Here is a 24,209-nt window from a genome sequence, read left to right on the forward strand (position 1 = left end):
ACAGAGCGAGAGAGACAGAGACAGAGCGAGAGAGACAGAGCGAGAGAGACAGAGACAGAGCGAGAGAGAGAGCGAGAGAGACAGACAGAGCGAGAGAGACAGAGACAGAGCGAGAGAGAGACAGAGCGAGAGCAGAGCGAGAGAGAGACAGAGCGGAGAGCAGAGACAGAGCGAGAGAGAGACAGAGCGAGAGAGAGACAGAGCGAGAGAGAGAGACAGAGCGAGAGAGAGACAGAGCGAGAGAGAGACAGAGACAGAGACAGTGCGACAGAGCGACAGAGAGACAGAGAGACAGAGAGACAGAGTCCTCACCGTGAACTCATCCTGCAGACTGACTGGTAGGAGGAGAGAGGCATGTAGACCACAGCAGAGTTGTAGCACAACATGAGGAAACACAGCACCTCAAACCTGAAACAAAAACACAGAAACACTATCAGACATCAGGCACCCCGTCCTCGTCCACCCCGTCCCCCACCCCGTCCTCCTCCACCACGTCCCCCACCCCGTCCTCCTCCACCACGTCCCCCACCCCGTCCTCCTCCACCACGTCCTCCTCCACCACGTCCTCCTCCACCCCGTCCTCCACCACCACGTCCCCCACCCCGTCCTCCTCCACCACGTCCCCCACCCCGTCCTCCTCCACCACGTCCCCCACCCCGTCCTCCTCCACCACGTCCTCCTCCACCCCGTCCTCCTCCACCACGTCCCCCACCCCGTCCTCCTCCACCACGTCCCCCACCCCGTCCTCCTCCACCAGGTCCCCCACCACGTCCTCCTCCACCACGTCCCCCACCCCGTCCTCCTCCACCCAGTCCTCCTCCACCCCGTCCTCCTCCACCACGTCCCCCACCCCGTCCTCCTCCACCACGTCCCCCACCCCGTCCTCCTCCACCACGTCCCCCACCCCGTCCTCCTCCACCGCGTCCCTCACCCCGTCCTCCTCCACCGCGTCCTCCACCCCGTCCTCCTCCACCCCGTCCTCCTCCACCCCGTCCTCCCCCACCCCGTCCTCCTCCACCACGTCCCCCACCCCGTCCTCCTCCACCACGTCCCTCACCCCGTCCTCCTCCACCACGTCCCCCACCCTGTCCTCCTCCACCGCGTCCTCCTCCACCCCGTCCCCCACCGCATCCTCCTCCACCCCGTCCTCCTCCACGTCCCCCACCCCGTCCTCCACCCCGTCCTCCTCCACCACGTCCCCCACCGCGTCCTCCTCCGCCCCGTCCCCCACCCCGTCCTCCTCCGCCCCGTCCCCCACCCCGTCCTCCTCCGCCCCGTCCTCCCCCGCCCCGTCCTCCCCCACCCCGTCCTCCTCCGCCACGTCCCTCACCCCGTCCTCCTCCACCACGTCCTCCACCCCGTCCTCCTCCACGTCCCCCACCCCGTCCTCCTCCACCACGTCCCCCACCGCGTCCTCCTCCACCACGTCCTCCTCCGCCACGTCCCCCAGCCCGTCCTCCTCCGCCCCGTCCCCCACCCCGTCCTCCTCCGCCCCGTCCCCCACCCCGTCCTCCTCCGCCCCGTCCCCCACCCCGTCCTCCTCCGCCACGTCCCCCACCGCATCCTCCTCCACCCCGTCCTCCTCCACGTCCCCCACCCCATCCTCCACCACATCCCCCACCGCATCCTCCTCCACCCCGTCCTCCTCCACCACATCCCCCACCCCGTCCTCCTCCACCCCGTCCCCCACCCCGTCCTCCTCCACCACGTCCCCCACCCCGTCCTCCTCCACCCCGTCCCCCACCCCGTCCTCCTCCACCCCGTCCCTCACCCCGTCCTCCTCCACCCCGTCCTCCTCCACCACGTCCCCCACCCCGTCCTCCTCCACCACGTCCCCCACCGCGTCCTCCTCCACCCCGTCCTCCTCCGCCACGTCCCCCACCCCGTCCTCCTCCGCCCCGTCCCCCACCCCGTCCTCCTCCGCCCCGTCCCCCACCCCGTCCTCCTCCACCACGTCCCCCACCGCGTCCTCCTCCACCCCGTCCTCCTCCACGTCCCCCACCGCATCCTCCTCCACCCCGTCCTCCTCCACGTCCCCCACCCCGTCCTCCACCCCGTCCTCCTCCACCACGTCCCCCACCGCGTCCTCCTCCACCCCGTCCTCCTCCGCCCCGTCCCCCACCCCGTCCTCCTCCCGCCCCCGTCCTCCTCCGTCACGTCCCCCACCCCGTCCTCCTCCGCCCCGTCCCCCACCGCGTCCTCCTCCGCCCCGTCCCCCACCCCGTCCTCCTCCGCCCCGTCCCCCACCCCGTCCTCCTCCGCCCCGTCCTCCCCCGCCCCGTCCTCCTCCGCCACGTCCTCCCCCACCCCGTCCTCCTCCGCCACGTCCCTCACCCCGTCCTCCTCCACCACGTCCTCCACCCCGTCCTCCTCCACGTCCCCCACCCCGTCCTCCTCCACCACGTCCCCCACCGCGTCCTCCTCCACCACGTCCCCCACCGAGTCCTCCTCCACCCCGTCCTCCTCCGCCACGTCCCCCACCCCGTCCTCCTCCGCCCCGTCCCCCACCCCGTCCTCCTCCGCCCCGTCCCCCACCCCGTCCTCCTCCACCACGTCCCCCACCGCATCCTCCTCCACCCCGTCCTCCTCCACGTCCCCCACCCCACTCCTCCACCCCGTCCCCACCACGTCCCCCACCCCGTCCTCCTCCACCCCACTCCCCCACCGCGTCCTCCCACCGCGTCCTCCTCCACCCCGTCCCCCACCCCGTCCTCCTCCACCCCGTCCCCCACCCCGTCCTCCTCCACCACGTCCCCCACCCCGTCCTCCTCCACCCCGTCCTCCTCCACCCCGTCCTCCTCCACCCCGTCCCTCACCCCGTCCTCCTCCACCCCGTCCTCCTCCACGTCCCCCACCCCGTCCTCCTCCACCACGTCCCCCACCGCGTCCTCCTCCACCCCGTCCTCCTCCGCCACGTCCCCCACCCCGTCCTCCTCCGCCCCGTCCCCCACCCCGTCCTCCTCCACCACGTCCCCCACCGCATCCTCCTCCACCCCGTCCTCCTCCACCCCGTCCTCCACCCCGTCCCCCACCCCGTCCTCCTCCACCACGTCCCCCACCCCGTCCTCCTCCACCCCGTCCCCCACCCCGTCCTCCTCCACCCCGTCCCTCACCCCGTCCTCCTCCACGTCCCCCACCCCGTCCTCCTCCACCACGTCCCCCACCGCGTCCTCCTCCACCCCGTCCTCCTCCGCCACGTCCCCCACCCCGTCCTCCTCCGCCCCGTCCCCCACCCCGTCCTCCTCCACCACGTCCCCCACCGCATCCTCCTCCACCCCGTCCTCCTCCACGTCCCCCACCCCATCCTCCACCACGTCCTCCTCCACCCCGTCCCCCACCCCGTCCTCCTCCACCCCATCCCCCACCCCGTCCTCCTCCACCCCATCCCCCACCCCGTCCTCCTCCACCACATCCCCCACCACGTCCCCCACCGCGTCCTCCTCCACCCCGTCCCCCACCGCATCCGCCCCCACCCCGTCCTACTCGCACCACGTCCCCCACCGCGTCCTCCTCCACCCCGTCCCCCACCCCGTCCTACTCCACCACGTCCCCCACCGCGTCCTCCTCCACCCCGTCCTCCTCCACGTCCCCCACCACGTCCCCCACCGCCGCCCCCTCCCCCACCCCCACACCGTCCCCGTCCTCATCCCCCTCCTCCCCGTCCTCCACCACCTCCCCCACCCCCCCGTCCTCCACCACGTCCCCCACCCCCACACCGTCCCCGTCCTCCACCACGTCCCCCACCCCCACACCGTCCCCCTCCTCCACCACGTCCCCCACCCCGTCCCCCTCCTCCACGTTCTCCGCCCCGTCCCCCACCCCCACACCGTCCCCCTCCTCCCCGTCCTCCACCACGTCCACCGTCCCCCTCCTCCCCGTCCTCCTCCACGTCCCCCTCCGCCCCGTCCCCCACCTCCTCCACGTCGCCCCCCCCGCCCCGTCCCCCACCTCCTCCACGTCCCCCCCCACACCGTCCCCCACCACCGTCGCCACGTCCCCCACCGCCGCCACGTCCCCCTCCACCGCCACCCCGTCCCCCCCACCTCCTCCACGTCCCCCTCCGCCCCGTCCCCCACCTCCTCCACGTCCCCCCCCACACCGTCCCCCACCACCGTCTCCACGTCCCCCACCGCGCCACGTCCCCCCGTCCCCCACCACCGTCTCCACGTCCCCCACCGCGCCACGTCCCCCTCCACGTCCCCCCCCACCGCCACCCCGTCCCCCCCACCGCCGCCCCGTCCCCCACCGCCACCCCTGGGGGTTAAGGGTCAGGAGTACCTGTTCTGGGCAGTGAAGGTTTCTCTCTGAGGATGCAGCCCGCTGTAGACGACCCTGATGAGGTCATGATGACTCAGAGCTCCCTCTGTCAGACCCATGGAGCCCAGACTGGAGGGCTGGAAAGAAAGCCACACACATCAACAACTAACAGCAACCAACTAACAGCAACTAACACTAACTAACACTAACTAACAGCAACTAACTAACAGCAACTAACTAACTAACACTAACTAACAGCAACTAACTAACTAACAGCAACTAACTAACTAACAGCAACTAACTAACTAACAGCAACTAACTAACAGCAACTAACTAACTAACAGCAACTAACTAACTAACAGCAACTAACTAACTAACAGTAACTAACTAACAGTAACTAACTAACAGTAACTAACTAACAGCAACTAACTAACTAACAGCAACTAACTAACTAACAGCAACTAACTAACTAACAGCAACTAACTAACTAACAGCAACTAACTAACTAACAGCAACTAACTAACAGCAACTAACTAACAGCAACTAACTAACAGCAACTAACTAACTAACAGCAACTAACTAACAGCAACTAACTAACAGCAACTAACTAACAGCAACTAACTAACAGTAACTAACTAACAGTAACTAACTAACAGTAACTAACTAACAGTAACTACTAACAGCAACTAACTACAGCAACTAACCAACTAACTAACAGCAACTAACTAACAGCAACTAACTAACAGCCACTAACCAACTAACTAACAGCAACTAACTAACAGCAACTAACTAACAGCAACTAACAACTAACTAACAGCAACTAACTAACTAACTAACAACTAACTAACTAACAGCAACTAACTAACTAACAGCAACTAACTAACAGCAACTAACTAACTAACAAACAACTAACTAACTAACTAACAGCAACTAACTAACAGCAACTAACTAACAGAACTAACTAACAGCAACTAACTAACAGCAACTAACTAACTAACAGCAACAACTAACTAACAGCAACTAACTAACTAACAGCAACTAACTAACAGCAACTAACTAACAGCAACTAACTAACTAACAGCAACTAACTAACAGCAACTAACTAACAGCAACTAACTAACAGCAACTAACTAACAGCAACTAACAGCAACTAACTAACAGCAACTAACTAACAGCAACTAACCAACTAACTAACAGCAACTAACTAACTAACAGCAACTAACTAACTAACAGCAACTAACTAACTAACAGCAACTAACTAACAGCAACTAACCAACTAACTAACAGCAACTAACTAACAGCAACTAACCAACTAACTAACAGCAACTAACTAACAGCAACTAACTAACTAACTAACAGCAACTAACTAACAGCAACTCGCAACTAACTAACAGCAACTAACTAACAGCAACTAACTAACAGCAACTAACTAACAGCAACTAACTAACAGCAACTAACTAACTAACAGCAACTAACTAACTAACAGCAACTAACTAACTAACTAACTAACAGCAACTAACTAACTAACAGCAACTAACTAACTAACTACCTAACAGCAACTAACTAACAGCAACTAACTAACAGCAACTAACCATTTAGCAGTGATGAATACATGAGACCAGTCTGATACAGCAGTATTTAACTGATGAATACATGAGACTACAGCAGTATTTAACTGATGAATACGAGACCAGTCTGATACAGCAGTATTTAACTGATGAATACATGAAAGCACTACAGCAGTATTTAACTGATGAATACATGAGAGCACTACAGTCTGATACAGCTGTATTTAACTGATGAATACATGAGAGCACTACAGCAGTATTTAACTGATGAATACATGAGACCACTACAGTCTGATACAGCTGTATTTAACTGATGAATACATGAGAGCACTACAGCAGTATTTAACTGATGAATACATGAGACCACTACAGTCTGATACAGCAGTATTTAGCAGAGTTGTGGACTCCAGTCACATGACTTGGATCCTTAAGGCTCGGCACTCGACTTTGAATTCAGACTGATGACTTGGTTTTGTAACGTTTTGTCACTCATTTCGTACTGATGTTCCGTTTGATACCGGAGCTCTGAGGCATGCATCCAAATCGTCTGTCCTCGGTTGCATCACTCACTACAGAGTTTCAAACTGCCCCTGGAAGTAGCGTCAGCACAAGAACTGTTCATCAGGAGCTTCATGAAATGGGTTTCCATGGCCGAGCAGCATCACACAAGCCTTAGATCACCGTGCGCAATGCCAAGCGTCGGCTGGAGTGGTGTAAAGCTCATTGGACTCTGGATCAGTGGAAATGCGTTCTCTGGAGTGATGAATCACGCTTCACCATCTGGCAGTGCGACGGATGAATCTGGGTTTGGCGGATGCCAGGAGAACGCTACCTGCCCCAATGCATAGTGCCAACTGTAAAGTTTGGTGGAATAGGAAAAATGGTCTGGGTCTTTCTTGGTTCGGGCCCCTTAACTCTTCAGCACACAATGACATTCTAGATGATTCTGTGCTTCCAACTTTGTGGCAACAGTTTTGGGAAGGCCCTTTCCTGTTTCAGCATGACAATGTCCCCATGCACAAAGCGAGGTCCATACAGAAATGGTTTGTCGAGGTCGGTGTGGAAGAACTTGACTGGCCTGCATAGAGTCCTGACTGCGAGCCAGGCCTAATTGCCCAACATCAGTGCCCGACCTCACTAATGCTCTTGTGGCTGAATGGAAGTAAGTCCCTGCAGCAATGTTCCAACATCTAGTGGAAAGCCTTCCCAGAAGAGTGGAGGCTGTTATAGCAGCAATGTTCCAACATCTAGTGGAAAGCCTTCCCAGAAGAGTGGAGGCTGTTATAGCAGCAATGTTCCAACATCTAGTGGAAAGCCTTCCCAGAAGAGTGGAGGCTGTTATAGCAGCAATGTTCCAACATCTAGTGGAAAGCCTTCCCAGAAGAGTGGAGGCTGTTATAGCAGCAATGTACCAACATCTAGTGGAAAGCCTTCCCAGAAGAGTGGAGGCTGTTATAGCAGCAATGTTCCAACATCTAGTGGAAAGCCTTCCCAGAAGAGTGGAGGCTGTTATAGCAGCAATGTTCCAACATCTAGTGGAAAGCCTTCCCAGAAGAGTGGAGGCTGTTATAGCAGCAATGTTCCAACATCTAGTGGAAAGCCTTCCCAGAAGAGTGGAGGCTGTTATAGCAGCAATGTTCCAACATCTAGTGGAAAGCCTTCCCAGAAGAGTGGAGGCTGTTATAGCAGCAATGTTCCAACATCTAGTGGAAAGCCTTCCCAGAAGAGTGGAGGCTGTTATAGCAGCAATGTTCTAACATCTAGTGGAAAGCCTTCCCAGAAGAGTGGAGGCTGTTATAGCAGCAATGTTCCAACATCTAGTGGAAAGCCTTCCCAGAAGAGTGGAGGCTGTTATAGCAGCAATGTTCCAACATCTAGTGGAAAGCCTTCCCAGAAGAGTGGATTTAACAGTCTCCATATATACTTCCAATCACTTTTCTACTGGTACCGGGGGACCTTCAACGAGTCTCGGTCATAAACTGACAGATTTTGGGGGGGGATTTTGTATTATGCTAATTTAATTTCTGCAGTGGCTACATCTTGTAATAGGTATGCTCGTCATTGGCTAATGGGACTAGGGAGTTTTTTAGCATAAAAATAAACATTATAGAGCTAAGCACAGGCAACATCCAAGTGGAAAATTTGGTTCAGTCTGCTTTCCACCAGACACTGGGAGATGAATTCACCTTTCAGCAGGACAATAACCTACAACACAAGGCCAGATCTACACTGGAGAGGAATTCACCTTTCAGCAGGACAATAACCTACAACACAAGGCCAAATCTACACTGGGAGATGAATTCACCTTTCAGCAGGACAATAACCTAAAACACAATGCCACATATACCCTGGAGATGAATTGACCTTTCAGCAGGACAATAACCTACAACACTAACCCAAATTATATACTGGAGTTATTCACTGCTTACCAAGACCACATGGAACGTTCCGGAGTGAACTAGTTACAGTTTTGACTGAAATCATCTTGAAAATCTATGGCAAGACTTCAACATGGGTCTAGCAATGATCAACAACAACAACCTTCACAACGCTTGAAGAATTTTATAAAGAATAAATGTGCAAATATTGTACAAATCAGGTGTGCGAAGCTCTTAGAGACTCAGTCGTAGTCGCTTGCCAAAGGTGATTCTAACATCGATTGACTCAGGGGTGTGAATACTTATCTAAATTAAATATTTACGCGTCACATTATCAAGAAATGTGCCCAAAATTCTAAAAACATGTTTTCACTTTGTTGTTATGGGGTGATGCGTGTAGATGCGTGTAGATGTGTGTAGACGCGTGTAGACGCGTGTAGATGCGTGTAGATGTGTGTAGATGTGTGTAGACGCGTGTAGACGCGTGTAGACGCGTGTAGACGCGTGTAGACGCGTGTAGACGCGTGTAGACGCGTGTAGACGCGTGTAGACGCGTGTAGACGTGTGTAGATGTGTGTAGATGTGTGTAGATGCGTGTAGATGCGTGTAAGTTGATTTAATCCATTGTGAATTCTGTCTGTAACAACATGTGGTATAAGCCAAGGGTTATGAACACTGTCTGAAGACACTGTACTTATGAAGCATTTGGAATTTGTTGTTAAAATGAATTGCAGTGACGAAGAGGCACAATAGTCCATCTACCTAGAGAGAGTTTGTGTATTTCCTGTCTACATTCCACCACAGCCCGATGGTGGCACTGAAACCGCACTCAATGAGCTGTATACCGCCATAAGCAAACAGGAAAACGCTCATCCAGAGGCGGCGCTCCTAGTGGCCGGGGACTTTAATGCAGGGAAACTCAAATCAGTTTAACCTCATTTCTATCAGCATGTTAAATGTGCAACCAGAGGGGAAAAATATTCTAGACCACCTTTACTCCACACACAGAGACGCATACAAAGCTCTCCCTCGCCCTCCATTTGGCAAATCTGACCATAATTCTATCCTCCTGATTCCTGATTACAAGCTAAACATTTTTTTTAAGTGGTCAGATGAAGCAGATGCTAAACTACAGGACTGTTTTGTTATCACAGACTGGAACATGTTCCGGGATTCCTCTGATGGCATTGAGGAGTACACCACATCAGTCACTGGCTTCATCAATAAGTGCATCGATGACAACGTCCCCACAGTGACTGTACGTACATACCCCAACCAGAAGCCATGGATTACAGGCAACATTCGCACTGAACTAAAGGCTAGAGCTGCCGCTTTCAAGTAGCGGGACTCTAACCCGGAAGCTTATAGAAAATCCTGCTATGCCGTCTGACAAACCATCAAACCATCAGAGTTTTTCCTAGCCACCGTGCTTCTTTCACAGGAAGGGCTATATAAATACATTTGATTTGATCTAACAGGCAAAGCCTCAATACAGGACTAAGATTGAATCGTACTACATCAGCTCCGACACTCGCCGGATGTGGCAGGGCTTGAAAAGTATTAGACTGCAAAGGGAAGCCCAGCCGCGAGCTGCCCAGTGACATGAGCCTACCAGACGAGCCTCGCCTCAGACAGCGCTGAAAGTCTACATCAGCTACATCCGATCTCTCTTCGAATACGCACTACCAGCCTGGATAACAGCTTCACCACAGCAGATGAATCGGCTACAGACAATACAAAACATGGCAATAAAAATGGCTTTACAGACTACCAAGATACATCGGCAATCACTACGGTAACAGCATATCTGGACTCACATCAATCAACAATAGACAGTCAATCATCGGCCAGAAGTTCATCAACAGAGCCACTCGCAACCCATCACTGAAGGAAGCTGTGGGACAGGCCGAATGGACGACAGATACACCCATGTCCATAATGCTGAAACTGACCTAAAGGAGGAGGGAACAGGGAGGTGCTCTACAGAGGGAACAGGGAGGTGCTCTACAGAGGGAACAGGGAGGTGCACTGCAGAGGGGACAGGGAGGTGCTCTACAGAGGGAACAGGGAGGTGCACTGCAGAGGGGACAGGGAGGTGCTCTACAGAGGGAACAGGGAGGTGCTCTACAGAGGGAACAGGGAGGTGCACTGCAGAGGGGACAGGGAGGTGCTCTACAGAGGGAACAGGGAGGTGCTCTACAGAGGGAACAGGGAGGTGCACTGCAGAGGGGACAGGGAGGTGCACTGCAGAGGGGACAGGGAGGTGCTCTACAGAGGGGACGGGGAGGTGCTCTACAGAGGGGACGGGGAGGTGCTCTACAGAGGGGACAGGGAGGTGCTCTACAGAGGGGACAGGGAGGTGCACTGCAGAGGGGACAGGGAGGTGCACTGCAGAGGGGACAGGGAGGTGCTCTACAGAGGGGACAGGGAGGTGCTCTACAGAGGGGACGGGGAGGTGCTCTACAGAGGGGACGGGGAGGTGCTCTACAGAGGGGACGGGGAGGTGCTCTACAGAGGGGACGGGGAGGTGCTCTACAGAGGGGACGGGGAGGTGCTCTACAGAGGGGACGGGGAGGTGCTCTACAGAGGGGACGGGGAGGTGCTCTACAGAGGGGACGGGGAGGTGCTCTACAGAGGGGACGGGGAGGTGCACTGCAGAGGGGACGGGGAGGTGCTCTACAGAGGGGACGGGGAGGTGCTCTACAGAGGGGACGGGGAGGTGCTCTACAGAGGGGACGGGGAGGTGCTCTACAGAGGGGACGGGGAGGTGCTCTGCAGAGGGGACGGGGAGGTGCACGCAGAGGGGACGGGGAGGTGCTCTGCAGAGGGAACGGGGAGGTGCTCTACAGAGGGGACGGGGAGGTGCTCTACAGAGGGGACGGGGAGGTGCTCTGCAAAGGGGACAGGGAGGTGCTCTACAGAGGGAACGGGGAGGTGCTCTACAGAGGGAACGGGGAGGTGCTCTGTAGAGGGGACGGGGAGGTGCTCTACAGAGGGGACGGGGAGGTGCTCTACAGAGGGGACGGGGAGGTGCTCTACAGAGGGGACGGGGAGGTGCACTGCAGAGGGGACGGGGAGGTGCTCTACAGAGGGGACGGGGAGGTGCTCTACAGAGGGGACAGGGAGGTGCTCTACAGAGGGGACGGGGAGGTGCTCTACAGAGGGGACGGGGAGGTGCACTGTAGAGGGGACGGGGAGGTGCTCTACAGAGGGGACAGGGAGGTGCTCTACAGAGGGGACAGGGAGGTGCTCTACAGAGGGGACGGGGAGGTGCTCTACAGAGGGGACGGGGAGGTGCTCTACAGAGGGGACGGGGAGGTGCTCTACAGAGGGGACGGGGAGGTGCTCTACAGAGGGGACGGGGAGGTGCTCTACAGAGGGGACGGGGAGGTGCTCTACAGAGGGGACGGGGAGGTGCTCTACAGAGGGGACGGGGAGGTGCTCTACAGAGGGGACCGGGAGGTGCTCTACAGAGGGGACAGGGAGGTGCTCTACAGAGGGGACAGGGAGGTGCTCTACAGAGGGGACAGGGAGGTGCTCTACAGAGGGGACAGGGAGGTGCTCTACAGAGGGGACGGGGAGGTGCTCTACAGAGGGGACGGGGAGGTGCACTGCAGAGGGGACAGGGAGGTGCTCTACAGAGGGGACGGGGAGGTGCTCTAGAAAGCATCGCTCTCTCCATCCATTTGGCCCGGTAGAAAGCATCGCTCTCTCCTTCCATTTGGCCGGGTAGAAAGCATCGCTCTCTCCATCCATTTGGCCCGGTAGAAAGCATCGCTCTCTCCATCCATTTGGCCCGGTAGAAAGCATCGCTCTCTCCATCCATTTGGCCCGGTAGAAAGCATCGCTCTCTCCATCCATTTGGCCCGGTAGAAAGCATCGCTCTCTCCTTCCATTTGGCCCGGTAGAAAGCATCGCTCTCTCCATCCATTTGGCCGGGTAGAAAGCATCGCTCTCTCCATCCATTTGGCCGGGTAGAAAGCATCGCTCTCTCCATCCATTTGGCCCGGTAGAAAGCATCGCTCTCTCCATCCATTTGGCCCGGTAGAAAGCATCGCTCTCTCCTTCCATTTGGCCGGGTAGAAAGCATCGCTCTCTCCATCCATTTGGCCGGGTAGAAAGCATCGCTCTCTCCATCCATTTGGCCGGGTAGAAAGCATCGCTCTCTCCATCCATTTGGCCCGGTAGAAAGCATCGCTCTCTCCTTCCATTTGGCCGGGTAGAAAGCATCGCTCTCTCCTTCCATTTGGCCGGGTAGAAAGCATCGCTCTCTCCATCCATTTGGCCCGGTAGAAAGCATCGCTCTCTCCATCCATTTGGCCCGGTAGAAAGCATCGCTCTCTCCATTCAATAGTAGCTAACAGATTGGTGTGTCCTGTAAACACTTCCTGGCTAATGAGCTCAGTTCATTGATTCTCTAAAGGGTTGTCCGACTGCAGAGCAGAAAGGAAAATAGGACAATAAAGCAGCGTTAACCCCTAGAGGTGAACAATGAGAATAACATCCCAGAGCCTCCATTCTTCATCCTCCAGATGGTCAGATAATAAGCCTGTCTTACGGCCAAGAGAGATGAGTAAAGGCGATTAACAGCTGTCTCAAATGACACAATATTCCCTATACGGTAGCCTGTGGGATGCACCCACAGAGGATGGACAGAGGGCAACAAAAAACACATAGAAATGGCGTTTTATTTTCATAGGTGCAGTGAAACGTGTTGTTTTACAGGGTCAGGATTAGTAGGCCGCGGCCCTGGCGCATATTAAGGGTTAAGCACATTGCCCAAAGGCACAGACAGATTTTTCACCTTGTCGGCTCGGGCATTCGAACCAGCGACCTTTCGTTTACTGGCCCAACACTAAACGCTAGGCTACCAGTCTTACCTCGTGATACACAGAGGGCTTGGACAGGGAGGGGATGGTAACTTACCTCGTGATACACAGAGGGCTTGGACAGGGAAGGGATGGTAACTTACCTCGTGATACACAGAGGGCTTGGACAGGGAAGGGATGGTAACTTACCTCGTGATACACAGAGGGCTTGGACAGGGAAGGGATGGTAACTTACCTCGTGATACACAGAGGGCGTGGACAGGGAGGGGATGGTAACTTACCTCGTGATACACAGAGGGCTTGGACAGGGAGGGGATGGTAACTTACCTCGTGATACACAGAGGGCTTGGACAGGGAAGGGATGGTAACTTACCTCGTGATACACAGAGGGCGTGGACAGGGAGGGGATGGTAACTTACCTCGTGATACACAGAGGGCTTGGACAGGGAAGGGATGGTAACTTACCTCGTGATACACAGAGGGCTTGGACAGGGAAGGGATGGTAACTTACCTCGTGATACACAGAGGGCTTGGACAGGGAAGGGATGGTAACTTACCTCGTGATACACAGAGGGCTTGGACAGGGAGGGGATGGTAACTTACCTCGTGATACACAGAGGGCTTGGACAGGGAGGGGATGGTAACTTACCTCGTGATACACAGAGGGCTTGGACAGGGAGGGGATGGTAACTTACCTCGTGATACACAGAGGGCTTGGACAGGGAAGGGATGGTAACTTACCTCGTGATACACAGAGGGCTTGGACAGGGAAGGGATGGTAACTTACCTCGTGATACACAGAGGGCTTGGACAGGGAGGGGATGGTAACTTACCTCGTGATACACAGAGGGCTTGGACAGGGAAGGGATGGTAACTTACCTCGTGATACACAGAGGGCTTGGACAGGGAGGGGATGGTGAACGACAGGAGCTTGCTGTTCCCATCTTTGTCCACAATCTCCTGAAAAACCAGAGAGAGAAAGTAATGTTGGAGAGCTTTTTGGGCGGGTTGGTTGGTTTGAACAGTCTGGTTGATAGTGTGTGTGTGTGTGTGTGTGTGTGTGTGAATAAACGGGTTAGCTGAGCACATCAGGAAAACGATGAGCACCCTTCAACGGGGCCAAAGGCCTTGTGTTGTGATTCTGGACGGCCAGACAGAGGCCAACGAAACAAGCTTCTTCGGCCAGGTTGGTTGAATTTAATAATCTGGTGGACAGTGTTTGTGTGCTTTGAGAGTAAGCTTAGTGACCCTGTGTCGTAATGGACTGCATGCCCTTAGTAGTCCCTCCTATCCTCTGTCCGTCCTCTGGGAGAGTTACTCACTGGGTCTGTGTACCCCGACACTAATCCTTCATGAGATCAGCACTGCTAACGCTAACCATGCCATTCACTACTGTGCTACCCATGCTACTGCTAACCATGCTATTGCTAACCATGCTATTTGCTTATCACAAACATTTCTTATGAAAATTGCTTATCGTGCTAACCATATTCTTCACTGCTGTGATATTGCTACCCATGCTAACCATACCCTTCACAGCTGTGATAATGCTAACCCTGCTACCATGCTAACCATGTCCTTGACTGCTATGCTAATTGTTAACCAAGCCCTTCACTGCCTGGCTGTCTGCCCAGAGCCAGATTCTCTCTGTATATCCAATGTCTGTCTGCAGAGAGCCGTGCTGTGTAACTGATGAGAGTAGTCTACAGCCATGGTAGATGAGAGAAGACTGATGCATCATTTATGATCCTCTCACACACACAGACAGAGCCCTCTCCAACGATATCGCTAGCAGTTACTAGATAGACCAAGGGTCCTTTCCACACGTCCTGAAGGAGCTTTAGTGGCCTCTTCCAGTAACGACAGAGGACCTTCATCTGACCTTCAGCACCGGCTTTCCAAGCCTCTTCCAGTAACGACAGAGGACCTTCATCTGACCTTCAGCACCGGCTTTCCAAGCCTCTTCCAGAGAGACTAAATCCCTATCCCACCCCTAACATCCAGCCTCTTCCATAGAGACTAAATCCCTATCCCACCCCTAACATCCAGCCTCTTCCATAGAGACTAAAGCCCTATCCCACCCCTAACATCCAGCCTCTTCCATAGAGACTAAAGCCCTATCCCACCCCTAACATCAGGCCTCTTCCATAGAGACTAAAGCCCTATCCCTAACATCCAGCCTCTTCCATAGAGACTAAAGCCCTATCCCTAACATCCAGCCTCTTCCATAGAGACTAAAGCCCTATCCCACCCCTAACATCAGGCCTCTTCCATAGAGACTAAAGCCCTATCCCACCCCTAACATCCAGCCTCTTCCAGAGAGACTAAAGCCCTATCCCACCCCTAACATCCAGCCTCTTCCACAGAGACTAAAGCCCTATCCCTAACATCCAGCCTCTTCCAGAGAGACTAAATCCCTGTCCCTAACATCCAGCCTCTTCCAGAGAGACTAAAGCCCTATCCCACCCCTAACATCCAGCCTCTTCCAGAGAGACTAAATCCCTATCCCTAACACCCAGCCTCTTCCAGAGAGACTAAAGCCCTATCCCACCCCTAACATCCAGCCTCTTCCATAGAGACTAAAGCCCTATCCCACCCCTAACATCCAGCCTCTTCCATAGAGACTAAAGCCCTATCCCATCCCTAACATCCCGCCTCTTCCATAGAGACTAAATCCCTATCCCTAACATCCAGCCTCTTCCACAGAGACTAAAGCCCTATCCCATCCCTAACATCCAGCCTCTTCCAGAGACTAAAGCCCTATCCCTAACCCCTCACAGTCTGTACATATGCCTAGCATGAGGTGTAGGGTTATAACTAGGTTAGTTTTGTAGGTTTAGGTAGGTAGTAGTAGTTACCAGGTTGTATATGCCCAGCAGCAAGGCCTCTATGCAGCCGTTGCTCTGGCGGTCCCTGCTGGCGGTGATGCGGAGGTACACCCAGACCAGCTCCGGAAGGAACTGCAGTGTGAAGCGTCTCAGGCGGTCCTCAGAGCTCCGGTACATCTCAAACAGCTGGTGACAGACCGGCTCCAGGAGCTACAGGGATAGAGTAACATATACTACAACCATTAGACTCCAGGGATAGAGTAACATATACTACAGCCATTAGACTACAGGGATAGAGTAACATATACTACAGCCATTAGACTACAGGGATACAGGGATAGAGTAACATATACTACAACCATTAGACTACAGGGATACAGGGATAGAGTAACATATACTACAACCATTAGACTACAGGGATACAGGGATAGAGTAACATATACTACAACCATTAGACTCCAGGGATAGAGTAACATATACTACAGCCATTAGACTACAGGGATAGAGTAACATATACTACAACCATTAGACTACAGGGATACAGGGATAGAGTAACATAACTACAGCCATTAGACTCCAGGGATACAGGGATAGAGTAACATAACTACAGCCATTAGACTACAGGGATAGAGTAACATATACTACAGCCATTAGACTACAGGGATAGAGTAACATATACTACAGCCATTAGACTCCAGGGATACAGGGATAGAGTAACATAACTACAGCCATTAGACTCCAGGGATACAGGGATAGAGTAACATATACTACAACCATTAGACTCCAGGGATACAGGGATAGAGTAACATAACTACAGCCATTAGACTCCAGGGATACAGGGATAGAGTAACATATACTACAACCATTAGACTACAGGGATAGAGTAACATATACTACAGCCATTAGACTACAGGGATAGAGTAACATATACTACAGCCATTAGACTCCAGGGATACAGGGATAGAGTAACATAACTACAGCCATTAGACTCCAGGGATACAGGGATAGAGTAACATATACTACAACCATTAGACTACGGGATACAGGGATAGAGTAACATATACTACAACCATTAGACTACAGGGATACAGGGATAGAGTAACATATACTACAGCCATTAGACTCCAGGGATAGAGTAACATAACTACAACCATTAGACTACAGGGATAGAGTAACATATACTACAACCATTAGACTACAGGGATAGAGTAACATAACTACAGCCATTAGACTACAGGGATAGAGTAACATATACTACAACCATTAGACTACAGGGATAGAGTAACATATACTACAACCATTAGACTCCAGGGATAGAGTAACATATACTACAACCATTAGACTGCAGGGATACAGGGATAGAGTAACATATACTACAACCATTAGACTACAGGGATAGAGTAACATATACTACAACCATTAGACTACAGGGATAGAGTAACATATACTACAACCATTAGACTACAGGGATACAGGGATAGAGTAACATATACTACAACCATTAGACTACAGGGATAGAGTAACATATACTACAACCATTAGACTCCAGGGATAGAGTAACATACTACAGCCATTAGACTACAGGGATAGAGTAACATATACTACAACCATTAGACTACAGGGATACAGGGATAGAGTAACATATACTACAACCATTAGACTCCAGGGATAGAGTAACATATACTACAGCCATTAGACTACAGGGATAGAGTAACATATACTACAACCATTAGACTACAGGGATACAGGGGATAGAGTAACATAACTACAGCCATTAGACTCCAGGGATACAGGGATAGAGTAACATAACTACAGCCATTAGACTACAGGGATACAGGGATAGAGTAACATATACTACAGCCATTAGACTACAGGGATAGAGTAACATATACTACAACCATTAGACTACAGGGATACAGGGATAGAGTAACATATACTACAACCATTAGACTACAGGGATACAGGGATAGAGTAACATATACTACAACCATTAGACTACAGTGATAGAGTAACATATACTACAACCATTAGACTACAGGGATACAGGGATAGAGTAACATATACTACAGCCATTAGACTCCAGGGATAGAGTAACATAACTACAACCATTAGACTACAGGGATAGAGTAACATATACTACAACCATTAGACTCCAGGGATAGAGTAACATATACTACAACCATTAGACTACAGGGATACAGGGATAGAGTAACATATACTACAACCATTAGACTCCAGGGATACAGGGATAGAGTAACATATACTACAACCATTAGACTACAGGGATACAGGGATAGAGTAACATATACTACAACCATTAGACTCCAGGGATACAGGGATAGAGTAACATATACTACAACCATTAGAGTCCAGGGATACAGGGATAGAGTAACATATACTACAACCATTAGGCTCCAGGGATACAGGGATAGAGTAACATATACTACAACCATTAGACTCCAGGGATACAGGGATAGAGTAACATAACTACAGCCATTAGACTCCAGGGATACAGGGATAGAGTAACATAACTACAACCATTAGACTACAGGGATAGAGTAACATATACTACAACCATTAGACTACAGGGATACAGGGATAGAGTAACATATACTACAACCATTAGACTACAGGGATACAGGGATAGAGTAACATATACTACAACCATTAGACTACAGGGATACAGGGATAGAGTAACATATACTACAGCCATTAGACTACAGGGATAGAGTAACATATACTACAACCATTAGCACGGGTACAGGGATAGAGTAACATATACTACAACCATTAGAGCCGGGTACAGGGATAGAGTAACATATACTACAACCATTAGACTCCAGGGATAGAGTAACATATACTACAACCATTAGACTACAGGGATAGAGTAACATATACTACAACCATTAGACTACAGGGATACAGGGATAGAGTAACATATACTACAACCATTAGAGTCCAGGGATACAGGGATAGAGTAACATATACTACAACCATTAGCCGGGCTACAGGGATAGAGTAACATATACTACAGGGACCGAGTAACATAGACTACAACCAGGAGACTCACGGGATACAGGGATAGAGTAACATATACTACAACCATTAGACTCCAGGGATACAGGGATAGAGTAACATATACTACAACCATTAGACTACAGGGATACAGGGATAGAGTAACATATACTACAACCATTAGACTACAGGGATACAGGGATAGAGTAACATATACTACAAACATTAGACTGCAGGGATACAGGGATAGAGTAACATATACTACAACCATTAGACTACAGGGATAGAGTAACATATACTACAACCATTAGACTACAGGGATAGAGTAACATATACTACAACCATTAGACTCCAGGGATAGAGTAACATATACTACAACCATTAGACTACAGGGATAGAGTAACATATACTACAACCATTAGACTACAGGGATACAGGGATAGAGTAACATAACTACAGCCATTAGACTCCAGGGATACAGGGATAGAGTAACATATACTACAACCATTAGACTCCAGGGATAGAGTAACATATACTACAACCATTAGACTACAGGGATAGAGTAACATATACTACAACCATTAGACTACAGGGATAGAGTAACATATACTACAACCATTAGACTCAAAGAGCTACAGGGACAACAGGACAAAATGGTGGCATGAAGCAGCTAGGGGACAGACAGACCTATGTTAGACAGACAAAGCAACATACATCATGGTCACAGTAATGATGCCAAGTGTGCCAGGTGTCTTGTCATGTTGTAAATGGCACATGTAATCATGTCATGTGCTTCTCTTGGTGTCCTGGAGGAATTATCTCTGTCTGTCCCCACCAGAGTGTTTGAAATTTAATGCTTTAGTCTGACAGATGGATTATCACTCAGGAAAATGTGAGGTCAACACACCAGACTGCCTGGCCTTGCCATCGCCTACAGGGAGACAAAAGAACTAAACATGGAGGGAGATGAATGAGGAGATCACATGACGGAATGTGGGCCAGAAGAGTGCTGCAGTGTGTTACGCCCTACCCTGACATGGCCGGCCTGTGAGCCTGTAATAACTAACCTACCAAGATTTTAGGAGACTGGGGTTTGCTCCTCCACCTAAATGTGTCACAAAGAGAGACAGCAGCAACCTCCTGGGTCATATTCACTGAGAACCAGATGGAAGAAAACCACCTGAAACAGGGAGGGACAGGAAGATGGCGCCGACAGACATGGCAGCTCTGCTTTTAGCTCCTAAGCAACTGCCGTATTTTTTTGTTATTTCTTGCATTATTATTCCAGATACATTTTTTTGTGCTATTAAATACAGCCGGAAATAACTTGGATATCAGAGCGGCGGTAACTGACCACCATTCTGACCAGGAATGCGACTTTCCCGAATTGTTTTTTTTTGTTGTTCGTACCCCCAAAGGCGTTTTAACTTATCCCAGAGGCTGCTCCAAGACACCTCCGGCAGAGAAGAGGTATTCGGAGTGGACTACTAGTTTGACTCAGGAGGCGGGCACACCATCCACCGCTTCTGAGTGTATTACCATCTAATGTTCAGTATATTACTCGAGAATGTTCAGTCCCAGGACAATACAGTAGACGAGCTCAGGGCGAGGATCTCCTTCCAGAGAGACATCAGGGACAGTAACATACTCCGTTTCAAGGAATCATAGCTCTCTCCGGGTATACTGTCCCCGTCCATACAGCCAGCTGGGTTCTCAATACATCGCGCAAACAGGAATAAAGAACTCTCCGGGAAGAAGGCAGGCAGAGGTCTATGTTTCATGATTATACTAACAATCATGGTGCGATTGTTATAACGTACAGGAACTCAACTCAAGAATATCTCACAATAAAATGCCGATCGTATTAGAGAATTATCTTCGGTTATAGTCACAGGAGTGTATTTTCCCCCTTAAGCCGATACCACAACGGCACTCAAGGAACTACACTGGAATTTATGCAAACTGGAAACCACATAACCTGAGGCCACATTTATTGTAGTTGGAGACTTCAACAAAGCAAATTTCAGGAAAAAGCTACCGAAGTTCTAACACATTGACTGTAGTACACGTGCTTTAAATACTCTGAGATGGCTACAAGGCTCTCCCTCGGCCTCCCTGCGGCAGATCAGATCACGACTCCATTCTGCATCTCCTTTCCTATAAGCAAAAAATATAAAAGGAAGTACCCATGCTAATGGCTAATCAACGTGGTCTGACCAATTGGAATCCATGCTTCAAGATAGCCCAGTCTGCGTGATCAAAACTATGTTCCGGGTTGCCTCAGAATAACGTCAATGTCAAATCAAAAACTTTATTTGCCACATGCGCCGAATACAACAAGTGTAGACTTTACCGTGAAATGCTTACTTAAAAGCCCTTAACCAACAGTGCAGTTCAGGAAGAAAATATTTACCAAGTAGGCTAAAATAAAAGGCAATAATAAAAAGTAACACAATAAGAATAACAATAACGAGGCTATATACAGGGGGCACCGGTACCGAGTCAGTGTCCAGGGGTACAGGCTAGCTGAGGTAATCTGCACATGTAGGTGGGGGCGAAGGAAGCGACTATGCATAGGTAACAAACAGCAAGTAGCAGCACTGTACAGGGGGGGGGGTGTCAATGTAAATTGTCTGGTGGTGATTTTTATGAATTGTTCAGCAGCCTAATGGCTTGGGGGTAGAAGCTGTTAAGGAGCCTTTTGGTCCTGTCCTTGGCGCTTGGCATGCTGTGCGGTAGCAGAGAAAACAGTCTATAACTTGGGTGACTGGAGTCTCTGACAATTTTATGGGCTTTCCTCTGACACCGCCTATTATATAGGTCCTGGATGGCAGGAAGCTTGGCCCCAGTGATGTACTGGGCCGTTCGCATTACCCTCTGTAGCACCTTATGGTCAGATGACAAGCAGTTGCCATACTAGGCAGGGATGCAACCAGTCAGGATGCTCTCGATGGTGCAGCTGTAGAACCTTTTGAGAATCTGGGGGCCCAAAAAGGGTTTTGTTGAGCCCTCTTCACGACTGTCTTGGTATGTTGGACCACGATAGTTCGTTGGTGATGTGGACACCAAGGAACTTGAAACTCTCGACCCACTCCACAACAGCCCCGACGATGTTAAATGGGGGCCTGTTCGGCCCGCCTTTTCCTGTAGTCCACGATATGCCCCTTTGTCATGATCACATTGAGGGAGAGGTTGTTGTCCTGGCACCACGCTGCCAGTTCTCTGACCTCCCCCCTATAGGCCGTCCCATCGAAGTCGGTGATCAGGCCTACCACTGTTGTGTAGTCAGCAAACTTAACTTCTTTGGGATAGGGGGCGGTATTTTGACATCCGGATGAAAAGCGTGCCCAAAGTAAACTGCCTGCTACTCAGGCCCAGAAGCTAGGATATGCATATAATTGGTCGATTTGGATAGAAAACACTCTAAAGTTTCTAAAACTGTTAAAATAATGTCTGTGAGTATAACAGAACTGAAATGGCAGGCGAAACCCCGCGGACAAACCATACCCCCCCCAAAAAAATGTAATCCTACCACTGATTTCATTGGCTGGCACTTTTATAATAGGGCGAAATCGTGCCCGATTGCAGTTCCTAGGGCTTCCACTAACAGTCTTTAGAAAGAGTTTCAGGCTGATTTTGGGAAAAATGGGTGGCTCCCATTTTGGCTGTAGTGTTTCCAAGCGTGTGAATGAGAGCGCGTTCTTTGGTATTTTTCTCCGGTAAAGATAACAACGATTCTCCGTCTTAAATTTGATTGTTTATTTGCGTATTAGGGTACCCAAGGTTTGATTATAAACGTTGATTGACTTGTTTGGATACCTTTACTGGTAACGTTTGGGATTCATGTTGTTTGCATTTTGAAGGAGGGAAACCGAGTGGATTATTGACTGAAGCGCGCCAGCTCAACTGAGTTTTTATGGATGTAAAGAAGGACTTTATCGAACAAAAGGACCATTTGTAATGTAACTGGGACCTTTTGGAGTGCCAACAGAAGATCTTCAAAGGTAAGGCATATATTATATCGCTATTTCTGACTTTCGTGTCGCAACTCCCTGGTTGAAAATGATTTGTTATGCATTTGTGTGCTGGGCGCTGTCCTCAGATAATCGCATGGTTTGCTTTCACCGTAAAGCCTTTTTGAAATCTGACACGGCGGCTGGATTAACAACAAGTTTAGCTTTATTTTGATATATTGCACTTGTGATTTGTAGAAAGTTCAATATTTATAGTAATTTAATTTGAATTTGGCACTCTGCAATTTCACCGGAAGATGTCGAAATGGAACGCTAGCGTCCCACTGATACGCAAGAAGTTAATGGTGTTGGAGTCATGTTTGGCCACGCAGTCGTGGGTGGACAGGGAAAACAGGAGGGGACTAAGTACACACCCCTGAGGGACCCCAGTATTAAGGATCAGCGTGGCAGACATGTTGTTGCCTACTCTTACCACCTGGGGGTGGCCCATCAGGAAGTCCAGGATCCAGTTGCAGAGGGAGGTGTTTAGTCCCAGAGTCCTTAGCTTAGTGATGAGCTTCGTGGGCACTATGGTGTTAAATGCTGAGCTGTAGTCAATGAACAGCATTCTCACATAGGTGTTCCTTTTGTCCAGGTGAGAAAGGGCGGTGTAGAGTGCGATTGGGTCATCTGTGGATCTGTTGGGGCGGTATGCGAATTGGAGTGGGTCTAGGGTGTCCGGGAGGATGCTGTTGATGTGAGCCATGACCAGCTTTTCAAAGCACTTCATGGCTACAGACGTGAGTGCCACAGGGCCGTAATCATTTAGGCAGGTTACCATCGCTTCCTTGGGCACAGGGACTATGGTGGTCTGCTTGAAACATGTATGTATTACAGACTCGGTCAGGGAGAGGTTGAAAATGTCAGTGAAGACACTTGACCGTTGGTCCGCGCAGGCTTTGAGTACACGTCCTGGTAATCCGTCTGGCCCTAGCGGCAATGTTGACCTGTTTAAAAGGTTGTGTTCACATCGGCTACCAAGAGCGTTATCACACAGACATCCAGAACAGCTGGTGCTCTCATGCATGCTTCAGTGTTCTGTTCGAAGCGAGCATAAAAAGGCATTTACCTCGCCTGGTAGGCTCACGTCACTGGGCAGCTCGCGGCTGGGTTTCCCTTTGTAGTCCGTAATAGTTTTCAAGCCCTGCCACATCCGACGAGCGTCAGAGCCGGTGTAGTAGGATTCAACCTTTATCCTGTATTGACGCTTTGCTTGTTTGATGGTTCGTCTGAAGGCATAGCAGGATTTCTTATAAGCGTCCGGATTAGTCTCCCGCTCCTTGAAAGCGGCAGCTCTAGCCTTTAGCTCGATGCGGATGTT

The 24,209-nt window shown here is 51.2% G+C and overlaps 1 protein-coding gene across 2 annotated transcripts in view; it reads right to left on the reverse strand.

Annotated features, from left to right (window-relative positions):
- The window catches only part of LOC106586949 (hyccin 2), a 153,458-nt gene that overhangs the window by 52,417 nt on the left and 76,832 nt on the right, over positions 1-24,209 (reverse strand). For both annotated transcript variants that reach the window (XM_045707907.2, XM_045707906.2), the window contains 4 exons: positions 15,891-16,070; positions 13,912-13,992; positions 4,279-4,394; positions 313-408 (listed from right to left, as the gene is read on the reverse strand). In XM_045707907.2, the coding sequence (XP_045563863.1) occupies positions 313-408; positions 4,279-4,394; positions 13,912-13,992; positions 15,891-16,070 (473 nt within the window). The remainder of the gene's footprint in view (positions 1-312; positions 409-4,278; positions 4,395-13,911; positions 13,993-15,890; positions 16,071-24,209) is intronic.

This window comes from Salmo salar, chromosome 25 (assembly GCF_965601325.2).
Source record: "Salmo salar chromosome 25, fSalSal1, whole genome shotgun sequence".
Lineage (NCBI taxonomy): Eukaryota > Metazoa > Chordata > Actinopteri > Salmoniformes > Salmonidae > Salmo > Salmo salar.